At 39.9% G+C, this 24894-nt stretch overlaps 1 protein-coding gene across 7 annotated transcripts in view; it reads left to right on the forward strand.

Moving 5' to 3' along the window:
* pcsk5b (proprotein convertase subtilisin/kexin type 5b) overlaps positions 1-24894 on the forward strand; it is a 70652-nt gene that overhangs the window by 22264 nt on the left and 23494 nt on the right. For 5 of the 7 annotated variants that reach the window (XM_079686240.1, XM_079686241.1, XM_079686242.1 and 2 more), the window contains exons 8-20: positions 2054-2266; positions 3818-3918; positions 7880-7983; positions 9129-9246; positions 13347-13535; positions 14054-14190; positions 14707-14835; positions 15099-15201; positions 18521-18714; positions 20652-20736; positions 22574-22677; positions 22801-22939; positions 24289-24404. In XM_079686240.1, coding sequence (XP_079542366.1) covers positions 2054-2266; positions 3818-3918; positions 7880-7983; positions 9129-9246; positions 13347-13535; positions 14054-14190; positions 14707-14835; positions 15099-15201; positions 18521-18714; positions 20652-20736; positions 22574-22677; positions 22801-22939; positions 24289-24404 — 1732 coding nt within the window. The remainder of the gene's footprint in view (positions 1-2053; positions 2267-3817; positions 3919-7879; positions 7984-9128; positions 9247-13346; positions 13536-14053; positions 14191-14706; positions 14836-15098; positions 15202-18520; positions 18715-20651; positions 20737-22573; positions 22678-22800; positions 22940-24288; positions 24405-24894) is intronic. The other 2 variants (XM_079686245.1, XM_079686246.1) reach the window with 1 other exon arrangement.

The raw sequence follows: 24894 nt of genomic DNA on the forward strand, positions 1-24894 counted from the left end.
TGTGGCATGTTACAAAAAAGAGAGTAAAAAAGGGACGGACAGCTGGGGAGTGTGAGTAAAAGAAAGTATTCGTGGCTCCTGACAGGCTGGCCTTGAAAGAGGACAGAGGTGAGGGAGACATCTGTCCAACTGCCAAGAGTTGTGCGTGTGAATATGTCTTCAGCCCTCACACTGTGTGTTTGTGTTTGTGAAGCTGAGTGGACATGACATGCTTGTGAGTGTTACAGGTATCTATGTGACACTCTGAAGAGACAGTTTATCACAGAGAGCTGAGGTGTTAGATTTCACTGACAGATGTGGAGAGGGTTGTACTCGGGTTTCTGTAACTCTGTGTGTAAAATCTGTAAGAAAATGTCTTTCCTTTCCCTAATAAGGCAAACCCTGTTTTTGTGTATTTAGCTTTCAATCCAAACAGTGACCAAAAGTAGGACATTAAAAAAACTTAAACTTAGTATCCTCTTTATTGTTGATTAATCGGCCCTATTTTCTGACACACGGGTTGACTGTTTTTAAGATAACAATAATCATTTTGATAAGTTCAAAACCCAGAGATATTTGATTTACAATAACGATGTAATCATTGCTCTCTTTTCATTATGATTGTTCTATGAGTTTCACATTTAGCTCTCTTGACCTTCATCCTCCTCTCCCCCTCGTCCTTTCTACTCACTGTTCCCTCTCAGTCTTTGTCCTCTTTATCCTTTCAAAGCGCCATTGCTCTCATCTGTCAGCGTTTGCTCTTGTCTGATCCCCTCTCACTCAGAGGGGCTCCACTTGCTTATCGCTGCCTGACAGAAGTCCCCTTTTGAAGAACTTTATTCCACCTTTTATATCTTTTTTGTGTGTGTGTGCACAAGTGTTCTTTGAGTGTGCCCTGGCAAACCCTGTGAATCTCAGTGTCACTCACTTTGTCAGATGTCTTTTTTGCTGACTCCCTGCTGAACCCTGCCTTCACACTTCAGTTGGACATCACCAGCTCAGTGACCAGCTCAGTGTGGCTCCACCAGGGCGGGCTTTAGATTAATTCCAACTCTGACAACTTTGGACTGACAATGTCTAACCTAATGGTACAATTCATTTTGCCTTCCAGTGAAAAGTTTCCCATTAAAACGGAAAAATAGCAAGATCCTTTGAATACATCTGGGTTGAGTTTTAATATATTTTGTAACAACTTCTGGAAACCTAGATTTGAATATTAAAAAGCTGCCTGTTTGCACATGTATTGGGCCTCAGGTATAACAAATGTGAATATTTGCGCATGGTTTAACCAAATCACGAACGTTCAATTATTGTATAAAGACTCTAGGCTTATTTGCTGAAAACGTAATACTACAAGGCATGTAAAAAAATGTAAAAAAAACTTATTTTTTTGTAAATAAGAACAATAAGGGGAATGGAACTGACTTATTATTTTCAACCCTTTATTCTAATACAATGTGCGAACAATCTTCCCTCTAAAAAACCAAGGGCAAAAAAACTAAACTAAAGCACAAGACCTGATGCTAAAAATTTACTTCCCCAAAAACCACTTTTTAAATAATGTCCTTTACCTGACTTATAGCGCTACTAGGACCATGTTGGTAGTAAATAAAGTCTGATGTCAGCGAGTAAATATCCTAACTTGTCTTTAATGCTACTTATGTGAGAATAAATGGAAAAGTCTGAGATGGGGAAAACAAACAATTTAAGCCACTCGCCAATGTCAACTTTTCAAAAGAGAGAAAAACCACCAATGTCTTTTTGCCCAGTTGAATCAAAAAGATGTACTTGTGTCAAAACACGTCAGACCTGCTGCCAGACACTAACAATATCCTGAGTGCCAACATTATATCCCAACTGATGTTCGCAGCTCAAACCCACTGTTTCTGTCATCCCTAATTTATTTAAACAGTGATTTCTGCACATTAAACACATAAATTGATACTCTGCCTCTTGATTTAAAGATCATGTGAAAACCAACCTATAACAAAGGCTGGTGAGGAATAATCATCTCTAAATACTGAGACAGATCTGCAGCCTCTGACTGTGTTCTCTCTGCATTCTTTCCTTCCAGGGGAGGAAGGGTCGTGGCTCCATCTTCGTCTGGGCTTCAGGCAACGGCGGGCGCAGCAGAGACCATTGCTCCTGCGACGGCTACACCAACTCCATCTACACCATCTCCATCTCCAGCACAGCAGAGAGTGGACGCAAACCCTGGTACCTGGAGGAGTGCTCGTCCACACTGACCACCACCTACAGCAGCGGGGAGAACTACGACCGAAAGATTGTAAGGACTGAAGTGTTTGTGTTTGTGTGGTATATTTGAACATCTGTTCTTGAAAGAAGCACAAGCATCCATGGCATATTGTACTGCAGGTAGAGAGTTCTTGTTCCTTCTTCCCTAATTTCCAATTTAGACACGATTTATGTTTCCTGTCTTCAAATGTAGGACTCTTTGAGGTATGCCTCGCTGTCCTAGATAACTATTGATTTACATCTGAAACTGCCCATATGTGGAATGGGAAGTTACATTTTGTTTCCATATCATTTCTGTTAAAAGTACAAGATTAATAACTTGGCCTGGTTTGTCAGTACTTGACGGTCGAGTTGTGTGGCCTCTTTTCACCCAAATTGACAAAACCATTCCCATAATCCACTGGGATGGACAGTGACAGTTGTACTCTGTAAACTAGCTGCTCTGGCAGTGTCTTGCTACATTCCTTGTACTGATGCTACACACACACACACACACACACACACACACACACACACACACACACACACACACACACACACACACACACACACACACACACACACACACACACACACACACACACACACTCCAGCTTTGTACACTTACAGTAGAACGCCATATATCTGATTGTCAGTCTAATGTTCTTGAGCACACAATGTCCTGTCTACTAAATGCTATTGGACCATTTCACGTCTTACTCTACTGTTGGTCCTTTGAAGAGGGCTCAAACTGGAAGTTTACCAAGCTTTTCTTGGCGTACTGACTGCCAAGCTGTCTGACTAGTTGGCTGTCTAAAGTCCATACAATTTAAAGCGTACATACATCACTTTAACAACATTTTTTTTTATTACTTCTTTCGTACTCTTTGTCCTTGACTTGTACTCGGGGAGGAGCTGTACTGAATGGCATTTTTCTACATTCAAAGTTCCTTCAAATTGAAGTTTTCCATTGAAGCTTTGAATGACATTTCATGATATGATTCAAAAATGAATCTTAAAACAAATCCTCAATTGTATAAAGCGATTTACAGGATTGAGAAATTCGGCTTTTTTTACTTAACAACCCCCTGGGGTTATTAGAAAATGTTTGGAACAAGGGTGAAACAATCCTACACAGCCACCACTAGAATGTAACTCTTAAAATAGTACAATACAAATAATATAAATGCAGTCTAATCTTTATCTGCAACTTTGTAGAAGTATCTGGTTTAAAAATATGTACAGAATTGTAATCAAAGATTCAGTACAGCTCTAAATTAGGGATTTAATTGATTCCTTGAATTCTTGGGGAAACTGGTCATTTATGTTTCACAGTTTGAAAGTGAGTTTCTGGTGTTACAGAAGTTTCCAAATTCTCCTTAGCCTCACGACTTCTATCTCTGTCTCTTTCTGTTTATTTATCATTCTCCTCCTGCCACCACTGTAACAGTCTTCTCTTCCTCTTCTTTAAACTTTTCCTTTTGAGTTCTGTCTCTGACTTTGACTCTTTTCCCCATTTTCCTACTTCTTAATACCTGTAATGTGTTTTCATCTCACTTTCCTCCCCTGTCTAACTTTGTCTTACCTCTCCTTCTGTCTTCAGATCACAACAGACCTGAGGCATCGATGTACAGACAGTCACACAGGGACATCGGCCTCAGCTCCCATGGCTGCTGCCATTATTGCTCTGGCCCTGGAGGCAAAGTATGATCCACTTAACTTCATCCCTTCCCTTCATCCCTTCATCCCTTCATCCCTTTGTCCCTGTGTCCCTTTCTTACCTTCTAATGCCCTCTTGTCCCCTGGCCTCACTGATCTATAAGGGGAAGCACTTTCTCACAAATACTCCATTGTCAAGTCAGCACACAGAGATGCATTTAAATACTTTGAAAAGCCGACTCTGTTTAAGTCAGTAACCCAAACAACAATTCTGCAGCGGAATACCAAAACTATACATTGACTCTTCATAGACACTCGGCTCCTTTCTTTTAGTTTGAGCAGTACAACATAAGTAATTGTACTTCTGTAGGATTGGCTTGTGAATGTAAATGTTAGAGCATATTATCTTAGTATCTTACATTAGAAACCGGCATCCGGTTAGTTTAGAGTTTCAGCACTTAAGCAGCCTCTGAGGAGGGATGTTTTCACATTTACTGATTCTTCTTCAGAAGGGTCTGCTAAATAACCTGTCATGTAATGCCTTATCTTAAAGGGCTGTATAAAGACAGGACTCCTTCTGGTTTGTCCAAAGCAGATTATAACAAATATCATTTTATTAGCTGAATGTTTGTGCAGATGGTCAAATTGAAAAGCCTGGGTCATCAGCTGTTAATTGTTAACCATTATTCTCGATTCAAGGCTAACATCAATGGGGACAGTGTGTTGATGTGAGGGGAAGCTATACTTTAGTTGGTGAATCCCTGCCCCTGTTTACCTAAGCTGGGACATATCATTTGTTTTTATAATTTGTATTTCAAAGCATGGCCTTCAAAGAGAACTGAACTCCTTTAAGGCTAAGGGTGCATTCACATGCTGTCTGAATTGTCCCATTTCTAGAGTTGGAAAGTCATTCTATGACTATATGTTAATGAGCAAAGAAGATATGATTTATTTTAGTGTTTAAACAAAACGTTTATAGCTCTTTCCGATGATTTTGCCGGTTGGGAATAGATTTTTTTCATTCACGCAGCACAAAAACCCTGCGACAAAGCTGAAAACATGATAACTTCTCTGGTTAAAAGGTGTCACAGGGTCCTGAGCTTCAGAGACCAGGGTGTTTGGACTCTGTGCTGATCTACTTTCTATCAGTTTATGGTTGTCCCAATGATGGCCCTCTGGCACACAGTGTTTTATCTCATGTTTATACACCTTTAAAAATAGTCCATGTCTATAAAACAATAGTCTATTCATGAGATCGTGCATAGACTACTGTATGTTCCTGGTTAGTGCGTGTTCTTATACAAGTGTTTCAGTGTAACGGCAACAGATGTATTAATGGCTGTCTTAAGATATTTCTGTTATTTAAAACACAATCCCCTGGATAGTGATGTCATCATTATTGCAGAAAAGGTGTGATGATAATTTAAAACTCAATTCTCCTCATTTCTTGTTGATTTAATGCATTTAAAGCATGATCGTGCTGTGTGCTACCAATACACAATTGGGGCTAAAATGCTTACATGATAAACATCAAATGTGCCAACTTTCAAAGTGTGTACTGTGATATAAGTTAAGAAAATTTGAAAAGTAAGACTTATTTTCAAGATTTTATTTTCAATTAACTATTTATTTGATTGTCCTTGGTTGATGTTTAGTGTGAGAGACCAGAGATCCCTTCCCCACCCATTATAAAACGTGTTGATGTGCTTCATTTGTGTTAAATGAATTGATTAGAAGAGTGCAGTACAGGTGCAGAGACTCTGAATTGGGATTTACCTCATCATCACACGTTGAGCGGCTCAGTTAGAAGAGGTCAATTCATTCAACCCAGATGATCCAATCCAAATCCTCCCCAATTAAAAATATTCTCGGTTTCCAGGCAGTGCTGTGAACATAAGCCTGTTTCCTCAACAAGATTATCACACGGTGCTTCTTGCCTGTCTGCTTTCTTCTTATCTGCTAGCTCTCGTGTCTTCTCTGTCATGCATGCGATGCCTCCACCTCCATCATGAGTTCTTTTTAAATGGGAAAAAATGTTCTTGCCTTCTAACCTTTCATTGGCTTTCGAACATAGATAAACTTGCATGCATCCACATGTGGGCGAAGCGGATGAAAGCGAAACGTTTAGACAAACTCTTTGCGATACCGATCGTATCTGCTTTTATCTGGTGAATGAAAGCGAGGAAACTCTTTGATAAACTTGTGGAGACGCCATTACGCCAGACTTCTTTAAACTTTATATTGCCAGGTCTTTTCCCTTCCCTACTTAAAAAAGTGTCCCATGCTCTGTTCTCTGCCATTTTGCCAAGTTTAATATGTTTTAAGTCAGCCCGTTATGTATCCCTTTATGAGCGTCAGTCTATCACGGCAAGTGGCAACGCTTTTAAGGTTCAGAAACGTTCCTTTCTTTCCCCTTTCCCTTTGTCCATAGTGAAGAAATAGGAAAAGTGAAAATGGAGACGGGGGACTTCAGTGAGGAAATCAGGAGGGATAAACATAGACGAGTAGAGATAATAATCTCATTTACTGAGAGGTTTTAAGCAACCAACGCAGCTAAAAAGAACATTTGATTTCCTCTACATTTGTCAAATTTAAATATTAATCTAGAGAGGCAGATTTTTGTGTTAAAAAAAGCAGACTATAGTTTAGTGGGTAATCTTACAGACCGATCAAGTTAAGACAAAGATGGACCATTGTCATTTTGCTTCTTAATTTTTCTCTTATACATCCCATTTAGCTTTTTCTGTGCAAATTACCCATATGTGTTTTTCCATAATTACACGTAAAAGAAGCACAGAGTAACCTATATTGGGCACAGTGATCTGCTGCTGGTTTCTCCCAGTATGCATGCTACTCCATTAATTAGCATTGGCTTGTTTATGGGAGACTGTGGTGGCCTAGATAACGTTGCCAAAGTTACTTTTAATTAATGACCATAAAACATGGATGGAACCTCAATCACACAGTGGCAGCTAAGCCTATTAATATTGATCCGAACATTAATTATGCTGAATTTCTACGAGTAACTTTTTCTAACTATTGTCCTTTTATTAAGTTCACTTGATATTTTTTGCATCAATTCAATCTATGTATTCAGTTGGATTTGATTATGAATTCAGGCCATGAGTTAATCTTGAACGTGTTACAGACTTTGTTATGCCTTAATTACTGTTGACATCAGAAAGCAGTTTGTCTTAAATATAACTTGGATAACTCCAAAAGTTCATTTGATTAGTTGAATTAAAATCCAAGAATGATTTGACAGCTAATGTGTAAAAAACCCAACCTTGCACCCATTGACTCTAGTGTGCATTTTCTAAAATCGCAGTGTTTAAACTTTAAAAACTAGTTTTATGTAGTGCAGATTGTGGAGGTCTGGGATGGGAGGGAGTGACCTGATGGGAGGGAAAAGAGCATCTGGTCGGCATATGAGATGGAAGGGAATCCCATGAGACTTGGTGACCCACTTCTTACTGGTTTTTTCCTTTTTAATGTAGCATTTGGACATCAAAGCAGTCGAGGCACATGGCTGCCATCTCGTAATGGATCTCACGTGAGATCTGAGAGACTAGTGACGGATGAATGGGCATCTATGCGCTCCATCTATGCCTCTCTGTAATTTTCTCTCTCAGTAATCTTCCACCTACTGTTTATTACTATGTTTTATTTACCTTGTTATACATTTAAGCTGTTTTCCCCCTCCATGCGCTGCATTTTTAACCTCTTTCACCTTTTATCCTACTCTTTTAATGTTCCTCCTTCATCTATCTATCCTCTTCTTGCTCATGTCTGAATGTACATCATAAGGAAGATTTTGTGCCTAATGTCTTATTCAAAACATTTTTTTCAGAATTTCTGCGTTTAAATCCTCAGTCTTGCTTTAAATGTGATTTATGTATGTGTGCTTAAGTAAACGCGCAGAAAAAGCATTTCTTAATGTGACTTTGTTCTTGCTCACTTATGTCTTCCTAATGTAATTGTGTGTGTGTGTTCTTTTCCACTGTAGTGCCCGTCTCTCATGGAGAGATGTTCAGCACATCATTGTAAAGACCTCTAGAGCTGGACATCTAAGCGCCCCCGACTGGAAGACAAATGCTGCTGGTTATAATGGTACACACTCACTCACTCACTCACTCACTCACTCACTCACTCACTCACTCACTCACTCACTCACTCACTCACTCACTCACTCACTCACTCACTCACTCACTCACTCACTCACTCACTCACTCACTCACTCACTCACTCACTCACTCACTCACACCTATACACCTAAACTACACTTTTCTCAACCAAGAATCTCAATATCTTTATAGCAATTCTACACAAAACTATCTTTAAAATACTCAAAAGTTTTTTGCAGTTTATCTTTAGATTTATATAGATTAAATGCAATGGTTGCATTTAAGATTCATGTTGGGGTGTAGTGTGTTTGAAAGACACAAAACAGTTAAAGAGAACTCTAGATGCAGTATTTTTTACTCCTGAAGTTTTTTCCACTGATGATGATGAGCAGTTTCCTATTATTGTTCTACCTTCACACTCCTCATGAGCTCATCACTCGCCGCCATCTGTCAGAGTGCTTGTTGTGTTTGCTGTTTGCAACTTTAAGTGTGTGTGTGTGTGTGTGTGTGTGTGTGTGTGTGTGTGTGTGTGTGTGTGTGTGTGTGTGTGTGTGTGTGTGTGTGTGTGTGTGTGTGTGTGTGTGTGTGTGTGTGTGTGTGTGTGTGTGTGTGTGTGTGTGTGTGTGTGTGTGTGTGTGTGTGTGTGTGTGTGTGTGTGTGTGTGTGTGTGTGTGTGTGTGTGTGTGTGTGTGTGTGTGTGTGTGTGTGTGTGTGTGTGTGTGTGTGTGTGTGTGTGTGTGTGTGTGTGTGTGTGGTCAGCCGGGCTGCAGGCCCAGTGTTCCTGGAGATTTTCAGATTTTTTTTGTAAAAGGGGAACTAAAGAGGAAAAGGAGGGAGAAGTATCGGAGGAATGCATGTTTTCTTCATTACTTTGTTGATGTTCGATCTTTGTTTACAATGTTTTGAGTAATGCCTAAATGTCCTCAGTATTTTCATCCGCCTGTTTAGAATATTAAAACAATTTATGCTCTGCACATTTTAATGTAATAACCAAGAGATAAAAGTCTTTACTAGGAATATTCCTTAAGGAGTTTGTAGTGTAAACAATCTCTTTTTGATAAACCATCATTTTAATGAGTGACCGTAGAGTTGGCAGTCTGTTCAGCTGTGACTTCTCTTTGTTTCCCACAGTAAGCCACCTGTACGGCTTCGGTCTGATGGACGCTGAGGCGATGGTGATGGAGGCGGAGCGATGGACGCACGTTCCCAGTCAGCACGTCTGTGTTGAGACCGCAGACCGACAAATAAGGTAAAACAAACAAACGCAGACATGTCCTGACTTAGCCTGCCAATAACAAGTATTGATTTTAAAGTGTGCGCGTTCCTCTTAAAACCCAGAGAACCATCAATCGGCTTTAGCATTTTCAACATTTCTGAAAAGATATGGACAGACAGACATTACACCAAAATGTCATTGTTAAATCTCGATTTGCAGGTTCTTCCACACTAATACTGACTTGGTTAAAGGGGGAAGAGGGAAGGGGGTTCCTCGAACCAATAATTTCGGGAATCATCCGCTGTACTTCAATAATGGATGGCTATCCAACAAATCATGCTTCATTTGTTTAGCACCTTTTTAATGCAAATGCTATAGACAACAATACAATGTCCATTATCATATTTACTTTTTATGTGTTGTATATTTTGCTTTTTAATATAGCACTAAACAATAACAACATTCAATAAAAACAGAATCATGACCTACACAAAGGCTATTCTTTAATTTATAGAGAGAAAACACCAGAGGCAGAATAATACATAATGTAGTAGTAGAACCTTTATTTAGCCAGGAAATATAAATATATAAACCAAGTTAGTATGAACCAAGAAGCAAAACAGACTTAACAACTACATACATTGACAGATAAAAATAATAAATCTCAGTTAAAAGCTAAACTAAAGGCTCCAATGCAATGAAAAAATAAAAGGTAAATTAATAAGGTTTAATTGAAGGTAAGACTAAAAAGGTCAAATACAATAAATTATTAGACAGATAAATAAATAACGCTCAAATAAAAGATAAACAAAGGTCAAATACAATACAAAGTAAGACGGATAAATACATTAACCTCAATTAAGAGCGAGGCTAAAAAGGTAGGTCTTGAGTTTACTTTAAAAACTATCATCATTCTCTGCTGCTTCAGTCATTCTTTAATCCAACAGATCGGCAGAAATGGCAAAACAGCTCTCCTCTTCCTCTCATTTGTATGTTTTATGCACCGGCATGTGTTTGGGATTGCAGTTGTGAAAGTTGTACCTTGATAGGGGCCAAGCATTAGTTCTGGCAGGGTGATTCTCACATAAGACCTTTACTACACACACACACACACACACACACACACACACACACACACACACACACACACACACACACACACACACACACACACACACACACACACACACACACACACACACACACACACACACACACACACACACACACACACACACACACAGCTTGTTATTCTTGATGCAGCTGGAAGCCGGAGCTCTGTTCTGTGTTAGGCTGGCTGAACGTGGGCCCTGAACTGGTTAGCTTTCAGTCTCAGGCTCGGTGTCTAGCGACTGCAGCATTATCAGTGTCATTCTGTCTGTTCTGCTCCAGTGAACAAGTCAGTCCTCATGAGGCTTATGTAAAGTCCGGCTTGTGCTCAGACCTCAGTACTTGTGTAATTTGTGTTGGCTCATGGAGAGATTACCAGTGTTGTTACATGAAATAAATAAAACCAAGACTGTCTTTTTAGCTTTCTTTTTCCACGTGCAGAGAATTTATGAGCAGCCTTAGGCTTGTGTGACATGGTCAGTAACACATTTGGCCAGTAGCTTAAGCCTTGTTCATAAACAGAATCACCCCCGGCAAAATGAAATGACAGGCCTGCAAAGAAGTAGAAGTAGGCAATCACCTGGACATGGATTGATTTAGTTTTTGGAGCAAAGGTTATGAAAGTTCAGTGTGCAGCACAGTACAAAACTACCCCAAAAGTCTGAAACCACTTTATTTCACAAGTTTATGTATAAACATCTGTGTGCTCACTTGGATCACGAACTTCGAACATCTTTTCATAGATGTGTTTTGTTACAAGGTTGATATGCAACTCTTTTTCTCTGTTGGTTCATCTGCACGTGTGTGTAGTCTTTTTCTCTGCCCCTAACTCGCCAAGTGCAGCCCTCACCTCACTGCTGCGTTCCCACACACCCTCTGGCTGGCCCCTCTGACTGCGTTCGGTAATGTCTGTCTGCAATCGCTCGCCTCAATCCACTTGGAAAACTGGCTGATCTGAGTGCAGGCTGCTGTTACTCAGCTGTGCATCTGCTCCGCTCGCTCCCATGCGTATGGTTTATTTATCTGTGTTGTGTTATGGAGAAGCCAGAACTGTGATATCAGTCCGATACTCCCCAGCTATTACTGCTGTCCGCTTTCCAAACCATCATCGAGCACTTACGATGGACAATCTGTGTTTTCTCTCGGCTATTCATTCCATCATGTCTCCTGGATCTCAAGCAATTTTCTTGCGTATTTCTCTGTTTTATACGAGAAATATGCAAGAAAGTGCGCCAAAGTGTTTCTATTGACTATTTGTCCCTGAAGAATTATGAAAGTGATGACAGATGGAGTCAAAGGACAGATGAAGAAATTGTTATAGGTTGTGAAAATAACTTCTGGCCATTGGAAAATAACAATTTGTATTAATAACAATCTGCTTTTAATAACAATACACCAATTTGACCTATTAAATACTAATTTGGTGATTTTATTGAAACAGACGAGTTTGTCTCATCCATCTTAGCAGTTTAAAATGTATACTTTTTAAATACACTCCTCAATGGAAGCCAGTTTTGGCTTTTCACAAACAAATTGATATATTTAGCTTTAATACATAATCGATAGACTGTGCAGACAATAAACACATGTCGCTTTCTCATAATTTCAGACCTGGTATTTATGACTGTAGTTGAACTCCCTCTGGGTATTGGCAACATTTGGCCTGAATCGCAAAAGGGAAAACTTAGTTTTTGAATACACCCTTGTATTGCTCTTTGTCTCAGTTAATCCTTAAGCCAAGTTTGAGTAATATGTTGATCCCAGAAAGAAACGTAATGTTCATTGCAACAGCTTATGGCGGTCTTAACCAGCCGATAATTGTCCTGTGGTAATTTTCCCTTTTTAATGATACACATCTGTGCTGTATCAGGTCCTAAACATGTCATCACTTTCATTGTAACCCTGACAACAGGGTATATAATGAAACCGTTTCCAATACAGGATCAAACGGCCCAAGTCACTGGCAATAATTTCAACACTCTACCATACAAAAAATAATTATAGTAATTTGTTTTATATGCAATTTTGCTCTGTTCAAGTTTCCAGCGAACAGACCCTGCATTAAATTCAGTGCTTCTGTGAGGTATTATGTTGTCATGGTTCTGCTATTAAAAAAAAACAAAACTGGACCTGTCCATGTTTTCACTGTTTGTCATTGTGCCGCTGTTATATTAAATCATACCACAGAAGTTATTCAAGGGGTCATCAGCTGTTTGGGTTGGCTGTCTGGTGATTTTTTCCTGCCGCTAAGCTGTGCATAGCAGACAGGACAGATAATGTTCTTGGTCTCTCTTATCATGCTCATGCTTCTTGGTTTCTTTGGCCGGTTGAAATGGAAAACCTTAATATCCTCTTGGTTTTGTGAGGGAGGCTGAATCAAAGTACACCTGATTGCTTTTAGGGAATCCTCGGTGTATTCAAACGTGATACTGAGTGTTGTTTCAGCCACTAGCAGAATTCTTGGTGAGGCTTGACTGAATGTGTCAGAGTTGGGAGGCAGCCACCGTCCCAACCTCTCTCCCTGGTAGAGAAAACAGACGTTACGGCTGAGGGAACACAGAGTTAACTTCAGAAGCTAAACCCTGGGACTCAAGAACCATTCACCATTTTCTTACATTTCACAGACCAAACAATCACCAATAAATTAACCTGCAAATATTTTTTTGTTGCAACCAAAATCATTACTTACTTAAAAGGAAAAAGATATTTCATTTTGAAAGATTAATATACATCCTGAATTGCAATCAGAGTTCTCTCGAGTATCTTATGTGATTTGTCCCTGATGATTTTTGCTAAAAATGAAATTTAGTGATTCTAATTGTCCATCATGTTTTCCCCAGCCTTTGTCAATGGAGTTGATTTTGGTGTGTCATTCTTGTTTTAATCAGTGGACATATCAATACAATTGATTTCAGACTACATTGATCACGTGTTTAACATTCAATTCTCCCAGAAATACCAAACTGTGGATATTTCAGTTTGTTCTCCCCATGTCTTATGTTCGGTCCCATCTCTTCCTGCAGAACTATCCGACCAGAGCACGTTGTTCGGTCAGTGTACAAGGCAACTGGATGCAATGACAACCCCAACCATCATGTGATCTACCTGGAGCACGTGGTCGTCCGTATTACAATCACACACCCTCGCCGTGGGGACCTGTCAATCAATCTGACCTCACCCTCAGGGACCAAATCTCAGCTGCTCGCCAACAGGTAAAGAAACGCATAGTGAGATTTGATCTGCTCTGTAATACCACATAAACAGGCAAGACAATGCAAAATAAAAATGATTATCTTATGTCCGTGTATTAACCGGTGTTTGGGTATATTTAAAAAAAAATGATTTGCTTTGGGTTAAGATAAGTCAAGGTGTTTTTTTTAACTTAAAATACTTAGAGGCTATATTAGATGTGTTTTATTGTATTTAAATACATATGGATTATTTCATTAAAATGTGGAATAGCCATCTGTGCTGAAAGAGCGATACATGTTGTAACTTTTAGGCAATTTGATTCTAAGTGTATGTCTGGCTGTACAGTACCTTGGGCTTATTCACCTCAAATAAACCACAGTCATGTAATGTTTGCCCGTGGCTCATTAGACACTGTTGGTTGAGTGGTTGAGATTGTTTGTTCAAGTATTTGCGGTACTTAAGCTGTTTCCCCATCTGATATCTTCTGTGTGATTTTGTGTGTGCGTGTGTGTTTGCCTGCATGTGTTTTGATGTGCAGGTTGTTTGATCACTCCATGGAGGGTTTTAAGAACTGGGAGTTTATGACCACCCACTGCTGGGGGGAGAAGGCGGCCGGCGACTGGGTCCTAGAGATCTACGATTCACCTTCTCAACTCCGCAGCCAGAAAGTGCCTGGTATGTCATCGGTGCTCTTTTCTTTTTCATAAAATATAATTTTTTTATATGATTGAATTGAAAGACATAGTAGAAATAGAGGACACAGGAGATGGTTTTATGCAGAGTGTAGGAGAAGCACGAGCACACATGTTTCTCTGGAGGCAGTGAACTTAACGGCTCAAATGACCCACCAATTTAACAGCATAATAAAGTCTCAAATGGAGAGTTGCTAAAAAGCTGTTACGTGGGTCACCATCCTCCCATGTCACTTCTGCGTAGTTCTCTCGTGTATTATAAACGGTTTAATATAATGTAATCTACTTGGGGTAGCTGAACATATAAAGGAATTTAGAAAAAGGTTAAAGATGGCTGAACTGCTGTCCCCAAATTGACATAACAACTAGATGATCGGAAGATAAGTTTTTTTTTTTTTTAAAACAACTCTCTGTATTAAATATTCACATCAAATTCAGCTGCTTGATGGACTAAAGTGGATCTGTGTCCGAGACTCTTACAATGATTCTGTTTCCTCAGGCAAGCTGAAGGAGTGGTCCCTGGTGCTGTACGGCACATCCGTGCACCCGTACTCTCTGCGCAGCGAGAAGACCCGCTCCGCAGAGACGGTGGGGCCCACCGAGGAGGAGCTCACTGAGGAGTACATCGGTACGTGATAAATCTGTACACAGACAGTGGCGCCACAGTAGCAGCATCACAAAGTAACATGAGTCTATGGAAGCTGTGTTTTTAATGTCCGGTCACAATGATGGCAGGTTATACTGCCACAGAAAGGAATAAGGGTATTTAAAAATGTGCAATATAATGTAATCAATAATTCTGTTAAGATAATATGGACCAAGCTTTATTAGACTGTAAAACCTTACGGTCATGGTCTTCTTACGCTGTTGGTAACGTGTATTTTCCTGCAGGCCCCTGTGACTCTGAATGCAACGAGAACGGCTGTGAAGGTCCTGGACCCCATAACTGCATCAACTGCCTCCACTACTTCCTCAAGTTCAAGAACAACACCAGGTCAGTAATATCAACATGATATCAATTAAGACATTATGATTTTATATTACTGCCATGCCAAATATAGAAAATGGATCTGTATCACGTTACAACATGAATGTTTATTGTAATAAAAACACATTTTTTAAGACATACAAACTTAAAAAACTCCAAATTAAAACAAGAAACAACACAATTTTTTTTATGTTATTTTGTAGTATTTTCTTTAAATGGTTTCAAGATACAACATAACCATTTTATATTCGTATAACATCAAACACCTCAAGTGTTACCAGGTTAAATTGACTAACCATCGTATGGTAAGGTTGTGTACTCGCGTATATAAATTGTGAATTAAGTGAAGGAGTGAATCAGTGCATTGTACATATGTACTTTATGGATAGCAAAATGTAAGTGTTATTCCTACATTTGGACTCCCTCATGTTTATAGACAGTTTATAGATCCTCAAAGAATACATTAAGATATACAAGCTATTTCTCTGTGGACTTCACCAGATCCAATTGTCCTCTATTAAATTAAAAAGGGCACCTGAGCTACGATGCTTCAGATAGAAGAAACACCTGGCTCATACGTTTTATTAAACAGATTATTGTTGTTCTCTTGATTGTTTTAAAGAATGTGAAGTCCTCTGGGAGTTCAGAGACAGCCACATGAAGAAAGGGATCAATATTAGCCGAGGGTCTCAGTCAGAAAGTGAAAGTGTCTTTGCATACCAAATCCAACAATAACTGGATTCAATCAGCTAAAAGCTGTTTTTCAGTTTGTTCATGCTTTGGGTAACAACATGAACTGATTTAATCATCTTAATTTCAAATGAAACTTACTTTGCATGTTTTTCTATGTATCAAAAAGTCTTCTTGACATGTTGATACAAAATAAACATACTTGGGTAATTATGTGGATATACAGTAGATGGTTCTATGAAGAGTAGGAAACGCAACAAGCAAGCAACCTTTCTGATGCTGTTTCAAATGCTCAAACTAGTTCGAGCACCTTCTTGATCAGTTGTCTCAATTAACGACGAAAGGAAAACACAAGGCAGAGAAACAATGTGTAAACAGTTAGGTCTTATGCTGCTTTTTAAGAGTTTCCACAGCAGGAGCCAACATTTCAAAGGCACCAAGTCAATACCCGGTACCATTTTTCTTTTGTGTCACAACTACATGACCTTATGCCATGTGTTAGTTTTAGCTTTTGTTCTGAAGTTCAGAACGTCACAAAATTAAACCTCTTTGAAGAACTCCCTTGCTCAGGATAATTTAGACGTCCCCTTACCACCATAAAGGTCACTGCTTGCCTGTTATTTGTTGAGCTTAATTTGAAAAAGGTTAAGAAAACAGCGCAGGTGGCGACCTGATTATTTGACCTTTTCAGTCTGATATCTGCTAGTTCCTTTGTCATGTTACGATCAGTATCTCCCATCCCCCTTTTAACAGGTGTGTAAGTGTCTGTGTGTGGGACCTTGAATGTCTTTGTATATATGTGTGTGTGTGTGTGTGTGTGTGTGTGTGTGTGTGTATGTGTAGGTGTGCCCTTAGGATCCCATTAGGATCAAAGTCTGTTGTAATTGCCTTTGTGTCGGCGGGTCTCTGCACTAATAAAAGGACAACAGATGCAGGTGCAGGAGAATGTGTGAGCTGAGGCGCTGCCTTATCATTAGCACACTTTAGAGGTGTGCTGCCCTTTTCTGCCACCACAGGGAGCAATTGATGAATAAAGATTGGGGGAGTGGTGGGAGGAAGGAGGAGGAGGAGGAGGGATGGTGGTGGTGTTTAATGTTCGGATAATTACATCCCTACATGTGTTTGAAGGTCTAGACTCACTAAAAGCTGTGTGGCTCCTTGAAACTATGTAGGTTGGACCTTTCTGTATTTGTACATGCATGTGTTTTATTTTTTTCTAAATTAAAGAAATATATATGTATCGTTATTTTTTACATAATTTAAAACGTAACACATTCCGTGTAAATGAAGTTATGACGTGTAGACTTCTTAACAGGAAGGCATACTGAGGACTGTTTTTAGGCGCATATAAATATATATTTAAGTATCAATTCATTTGAATGTATTGATCACTCTGCTTTATTGGCATGAAATCTAACAAACACTTTTAATTTCACCTTCACCAAAAGTGACTGACAAACCTGGTGTTTTCCTGACTGCTTGTGTTTCTTGGCCTATAGAAAAATATAAATAGCTACATTCAAATATCTTTGCAATAAATACAAAAATAATTAATGTTGAAAAACGAAACGTGAAATGTTCTGTTTAAATGTATTTAACCATAATGACCTGTCCGTACGGTTTCAAGGTCTCAACCACTTCCATCTGCTGACAGTGTGGTCAGGAACATTCAGTTTAAAGTTTTTCTCCCATTTAGTGGTGTCCTTGGTGTAGGCGGTGCATTAAAGTGTTTTTACAATCTTTATTAGTTAAATAATCATGTCAGCACAGCAGAGAAACGGTACTGAAGCTGGAGGACAAACGCATGGCAGTTTATACGTGCACATGCGGCTTATTCGTTTCACACATGCAGTGTGTGTTTCTTGGCAGAAAACTCTGCAGTGTGTGAATGAGGCTTAGTGTGTGTGTGTGTGTGTGTGTGTGTGTGTGTGTGTGTGTGTGTGTGTGTGTGTGTGTGTGTGTGTGTGTGTGTGTGTGTGTGTGTGTGTGTGTGTGTGTGTGTGTGTGTGTGTGTGTGTGTGTGTGTGTGTGTGTGTGTGTGTGTGTGTGTGTGTGTGTGTGTGTGTGTGTGTGTGTGTGTGTGTGTGTGTGTGTGGGGTGTATTTTTCACCTTAGAAGGGAGCCTCAGGCTGAAATGAGGGGGTGACGGAGGGCTGTGAAGTTATCCAGCAGATGTTACACCTGTTCGCCATATAGCACCGGCACGCACACACTTTGTCCCTCTACTTCTGCATGTCCTAACTCATTATGTGCTATTGGGACATTAAAAAGTAGTTGTGGTTTACAGTGGGTGAAAAAAAAACCGATGCTTCAGTGCTATAAAATGATATTTCACTTAAACGTATATTTATCATCGAACCGAATACACAATGCTCATAATACCCTTAATCAAGGGGCTCATGTTTTTTGTCTGACATAATGTTTTGCATTTTGTGCCTGCTAACACCAAACTGAGCTGCGTGATAGCGAGTGTTAATATATGAACATTGAGTATGATTTGGTTTTTATTATGTTGCACAGCATAAACTGAATATATTTATAAGAAATACAAGCTGTCCTTTGTTTTTGTTCCACTTTTCACGCTTTCTTTCACCTCGTGCTCATCATTTTCTCTCCCTCCAATCCCCCTCTCCAGGATGTGTGTGTCCGAGTGCCCCAGTGGCTTTTTCCGTGATGACAGGAAGCGCTGCAAGAAGTGCTCCTCGTTGTGTGAGACCTGCGTTGGTAGCCGTAGCGACCAGTGCACCACATGTAGGACTGGTTTCCACCTGAACGAGGGCTTCAACACATGTGTCGCCAGCTGCGGTGACGGTTTCTACCTCGACCTTGGTAAGTTCCCTGCTGGCCCAACTGGCTCCACAATGTACAGCTTCTCAACTAGTTAATGCAGACCTGATGGCACATCATGCAGCCCAAAAGATATTCCCAAAACTCCTCAGTCATCTTTCCTTGCTCCCATTTGGGGATTTAATAAGCTGTCTTATTTTCTCACTGCATCTGTTTTCTTGTAGTTCATAAACAAACATGTAGACTTAACAAAACGTAACAGTTCTGGAGATGCTGCAGCAAAATGCCTCCTACAACCACAAATCAGGCTCAGCCCCTGATCACTCAAAGCATCAATGATTTGTTTTTGCTGCCAATGAATACAATTCTCAAGTAGTTGTGAAGTTCATTATGAATTAGAATAACAACGTACTGTAACTGTAGTCCTGTAACTGGCACTGCTGTAAACAAACTGGACTTATAGAAACATCTGTGAGCTTGACGTTATGTCTAGCCAGTTGTTTATTATCATGCACTTGCTGAGCCGAACAGGACTGAAAAGTTTCTGCTTGTAGATTTATTCAAAAGTGGAATAAGTCAGGATAAAACCTTTTATCCATAGTGAAATGTTCACGAGAAGTCAGCTTGTTTTCGGGTTTATATTAAACAGAGTAGTGCAGTAGGGGTTTACATTCAGTGTCTACTGCTGGTATATACTTACTGGTTTGTCTTATGTTGAAGACGTAGGCCAGCCTGGCCGAGAGTAAAGCACAAATGAGAGACTGAAACTATGTATATCTTATAATTATGTATGTTGGTTGGCAGCCAACACGGTGTAAGTCCTGGCAGCGTAGAGTCTCTGGCAGCAGATCTGATGTGATCCAGTCCAAGTTCAATCAAAACATTTCAACGGGCCAAGATGTAGTGAATATTTTTTCTTTTGAAATGTTGGCACTGCGGAGTACCGCGTTGTGTTAAAGGAGTTTATTTTCTCTTTGTTAGTCCGACAGCGAGCCGAGGTGAACTCCTGCCTTTGTCAACGCATGGACACTTCCATGTAATGATTTGACTTATTGTAAGTCGCTTTGGACGAAAGCTTCAGCTAAATGCAATGTAATGTAATGATTTTATTACAGGTTAAAATACTCTTATTAAGGATATGTCAGACTAATGAATGGAAATGTAATGTAAGCAATATGTTGTGTGTGGTATCAACAGACAGCATTGTGTTACACAAACAGTCCCACGTCCATAGCTGGAGTGTTTAGATTTGCTTGTGTTGTTTAACCAACTGTCTTAAATCCAAACATATTCAACCTTCGGCACTGAAGCTAAACTGTTTTGAATTTCTATAACGACTGAAAATTGTTGACGCATTTTATTTTAATCTTTTTTTATTAACTTGAATAATAAACTCATCGTTTCAGCTATTTTCTTTACCTCCAGTTCTCTTGAAAGCTAAAGCGAAATTGCCTTTTCTTTGCACATCAATCTGTCTGTGACCTGTCCAAATGCTTCCTCCTCCCTTTAATGCTTTTCAGATTCCTGAACATTTAGCCAACGATCCTCACTTCTCTGTCTCCTCCACTTAGTTCTGATCATAAGACTTCCCAAACCAAACCAAAAGGATGTGTCATACTACATGAGCAATGCTTTTTGGAAATGTAGAAATCACAGTCTTGCTTAATAGTACAGTCTACTCAATAGTTCCCCTAGGAACAATAAATCCCCTTATACCAATTCTTATTTATAAATCTTCATCAGTGTCCATGTGTACTGTGTCAAAGCGTTTCCTTGCCATGAGTCTGCCTTTTGAAATATTCCTCTATATTCCTCTCCTCCCTCACCAACACTACAATGTACTTTTCATCCCTGCAGCTCGAGCCTTTTGACATTTCCTTTCCTTCACCGTTATCTTCTTCCACCGCTCCCTTTGTTAATCTCAACTGCAGCCAGACTTCTGGTTCCTATTACTCACTGTTTATGATGCTCTCTTTCAGATTCCAATATTTGCAGGAGATGTCCTGAGAACTGTAAGAAGTGCACTTCCTTCAATATCTGCACAGAATGTAAACCTGGGATGAGGTGAGTTAAAGGCCGCTGAGCACCGCCCAAGTCACACTAAAAAGAGTTTATAGCGTTGATCGTTTGAGTGTCTTGACAGAAAGTGATTTAAGTCTTGCTGTGTCTGCTGCTACCTAACTTTGGATTCTTCACCTTATAAACACCATACTTAACGGTATGGTTAGAAATGCTGCAATCACATTCAAATCATTACATAGCCTCTTTACTGCCGCAGAAAAGTTGCCACTTTGGCGTCCGTCTGCTTCAAATCAAGTGGTCTTTGAATAGACGTACAGCGTCTATCCCCTCCCCCCGCCTCCTCACACCTTTCTGATGTGAGACGTGGGGGCTTAGTCTGATTCAAACTGAGAATTTATCGTCAATGGAATCGCCTCAAGATGAAATAATAAATCTAGATATCGTGATTACATCGCCTAAGTTTATAATAACAACGATTAATATCTCAGAGAATCTGAACAAGCCATTAAATAAAAATAATGTTTCTGTGTCTATGTGTCTGTGGTGTGCTGTCCAGGAAAAAGCCTTTAGAATGAAATCTAACTGAGAGCCAGTTGCTACAAGACCTGCTGGTATTAATCATATGAAGACAGTCAGTCTTCTGTCACACGAGCACAAATAGCCCAGGTTTTGACTTCTGGTATTCATTTGGCTTCAGGATAAAAACCTTTTGTGTTCATCCTCTCTAACGCAGCAGGAAGACAGTGTTGCTAATTCGAGCACATCTGCCCTGTGGTTTAGGGTCGCAGAATGAACCGGTGACACAGGGCTTCCCAAATGCGTCCCACTTGGGAAACAGAGTTTCACCCAGTGACCCAGGCTGATTAAAGCCTGCATATGCTCGTATCATGCGGAGACCCACAAGAAGTGGAGCTGTTTTAAGTTGTGGTCCTCACTTTGAAGAACCTCTGATATACTGTAAGCATTTCAGTTACCCAGACATGTTGCAGTTCATTTTATGTTCTCTTCTGCAGCAGCCTCTCCAAAACCGCACCACTACACTTGACCTGACAAAGAATAGGGCGTTTCAAAGTGCTGGAATTCCTGATAGGTCATGAAGGAAACACTTGTGAAGCGCTTAAAACATATTGCGGTTTTGAACTCAGCTTTCAGTGTTCAGGGTAGCCAAAGGTGGAGGTGTGGACACTTGTAAGCCATAATTTCCTCTTAATGCCAGTGAGGCCACAGAAAGACACATACTCACACACACACACGCACACAGTCTCCCATTCAGTACACCATTCATGGTCGGTTAGGAGCCGAAGAGAGGAACAGACGAGATTGTTTCTGTGTTTCTGGGAAACGTTGGCTAACACAGACCAGCTGTTTTTCAGTTTAGTGCGTCAAGCTCACCAACCTGTCCTCAATGTGACTTCAGAGAGCCGACAAAATATCCTCCAAATCTACTTCCTAACTGACCTCTACATCTGATCAAATATATTTCTATATGTATGTTCATCTCTGAATATACTATTCCTAACAACACATTCCCTTTAAAGACAATTGAGTCTTGCAGAAGTTATAAACCTGTACATCAGCTAAAAGGACCATGGCCAGCTGCTGTGAACGCCCACGTGTATTTAATGTTGCTGCAGTCTTTTTTTTCTTCCTAAATACTTGCCCAGAAAGAAAATTGCTCTGTATCTGCTGGCTTTTAACAGGCTGATGGGGAAACTTTAAAGCGTTTTCACAAATGTTTACTTTTTTGAAACCCACCTGCCGCCTGTATGGGGAATGTATGTTGCTTATTAATGATACATTTATAACTTTGACTTACTTTGGTTACTTGGTGTTTACATTTAGGATTTTAATGTCAATTATTTTCTATTTCTCTCTTAAGCCTTCAAGGAAACAAGTGTCAGATGACCTGTGACCCCGGGACTTATTACAACGGCCACAGGAGGACTTGTGAGCCCTGTCATCGGGCATGTGCCACCTGCGCAGGTAGGAAGTCTTACAATTTACAACAGTTTATATTCATCATTTAGGTCCGCGGGCTCTTTTGTGGTTTAGCAGACATGATGAATACTAGAAACAAGATTTCTGAAGTGGTTCTTTGTTTTCCAGGCACAGGTATAGAGGCGTGCAGTAAGTGTGCCGAGGGCTACTTACTGGAGGACTGGCGGTGTGTGTTGACGTGCAGCACTGGGTACTACCTGTCAGAGCACACCTCAGACAGCGGGCAGCTGCAGAGGTCCTGTAAGAAGTAAGTCAGCACACCTGCCAACACCTCAGTGACCCTGCAGATCTCCAGTCAGCAAAGATAAACAAGGAAATCAGTGCAAATGTACCAACTTCTTTTAGCATTATCTTTTCCCCCTACAGTGCCATGCACGCAGAAACATATTTTCATGCAGAGGTTGCTTTAGATAGGTGCTCATATTTATAATTACTGATAAAAGTAGAACATGTTCTGAAGTTAAGTCCAACACCTTTGAGGAAATAATAAAACAGCAGGATAAACTGTATGATCCGTATCATTGAGACTATTTCACCCCATAATGAGCTCACCTGCAAAACTTAGCAATTAGTGATGCTTCATGTTTCAGATATGTTTCTATCCTGTCTCATCTGTTTGTCCTCAGTCGGCACATTTCAAAACATTCTCTGCATATGGCATTTGTACTTAATCCCCTTAACATTAAATTGATATTAACACATGGTTGCATGTTCATCTGAGGAACTGGATTCTCATTGTTTGAATGATTACGGTAATTGATGTTATTAAAGCAAGCTGAGCTGCCCCTTGATTCCATCTTAAAGCTGTGAGTCATGTTGCTTCACTCCTCTCACCGTGCTAACCTGCTCATGTTCCTGTGTGATGACTGCTTTGCCTCCTATCCCACCCACAGTCCACCTCCTCCACACAGGCAGACATCTTGTCTGCTTTTCTTATCTTCTTGAGTGAACTTGCCTCCCTGTTTTCTCTCTTCCACCTCAACCTATTTATTGCATACTTGACCTTTTACATTACTTAATTTGCTGTTAGTTCCCTCCTGCTTAAATTGTTTTGATAAAACCCATTTTCACGCTTAATATGATAGCTTTTTCTTGCCTTACTTGGCCCTTTGCTTCTAAAGGATTATTTGCTTTCAGTCCTTTGTGAAAGCTACTCACCAACACACACACTGAACTACCGTTTATAAATGAAAAGCTTAGATGAATAAAGCAGATAGTGTTGAGTTTTGTGCAGAGGTTTGTCATGGTCAAGTAAATACAACTTAACATTTCATTTGGATTTTCTATATGCGTGTTGATCCGCTCTTTTGTACGTGGACTATTTATCCACTTCCAAGTTATGATGTACACCAGGACAAAAATGATATGTTTAATTGTTTCGTTTTTTGACCGCTTATTGGAATGAAGCAGATTAGACAAGTGAAAGCTCTGCGGGGACAAAAGGAATGACATTAGACAACTATAGGCAAAAACTAGTGAAAGATAGTCGATTATTCTTAAAAAACACTTCTCATTTCAAAGAGGATATGCGAGTACAGCATAGTGCTGCATAGACTTTGACATACAGTAACTCATTCTTCATACAACCATGGACAGGTGTGACCATAGCTGCTACGAGTGCCTGGGGCCCGGGGAGAGGAACTGCAGCAGCTGTGTCAGTGGATACAATCTGGAGGCAGGAGCCTGTGTGGTCAGCACCATCTGCAAAGATGGTGAGTTGTCAGCTTTCTTAGCTACAACATGACCTCAAAGTGTTTCTTTATACCTGTTGCATTGCCTCTCACAGGCAGTGCATTTTCACCATACATTACTATGGTCTGAAGATAACATGTAAGGTCTTGTAGCAGTTAGATTGTTGAATGGACAGAGAATGTTAGAAGAAGTATACACATTTTGGTCTGAACAATCGTAATCAAAGAGCCAAAGTTATACATCTGAAATCTCCCCAAGACTAATTTGCATCTCCAGATTCAATTAAGTAATGACCTAAAGGGTATGTAAATGAAAGCAGAAGGTATAATTATTGAGTAACTGCGAAGCATTCACCTTTTTTACATTTATTTGAGCATCACACTAACTCCTTGCATCAAACTGTTTCGAGGCAAAGGGTGGACTGATCTTGCTTTGCCCTTTTTTGCTCTTTAATGTCTTTTGCAAATATACTAATGTAACATCTCTCTGGGAAGATACACTCACATTCTT

The sequence above is a fragment of the Notothenia rossii genome (assembly GCF_949606895.1).
Source record: "Notothenia rossii genome assembly, chromosome: 6".
Classification (NCBI taxonomy): Eukaryota; Metazoa; Chordata; class Actinopteri; order Perciformes; family Nototheniidae; genus Notothenia; species Notothenia rossii.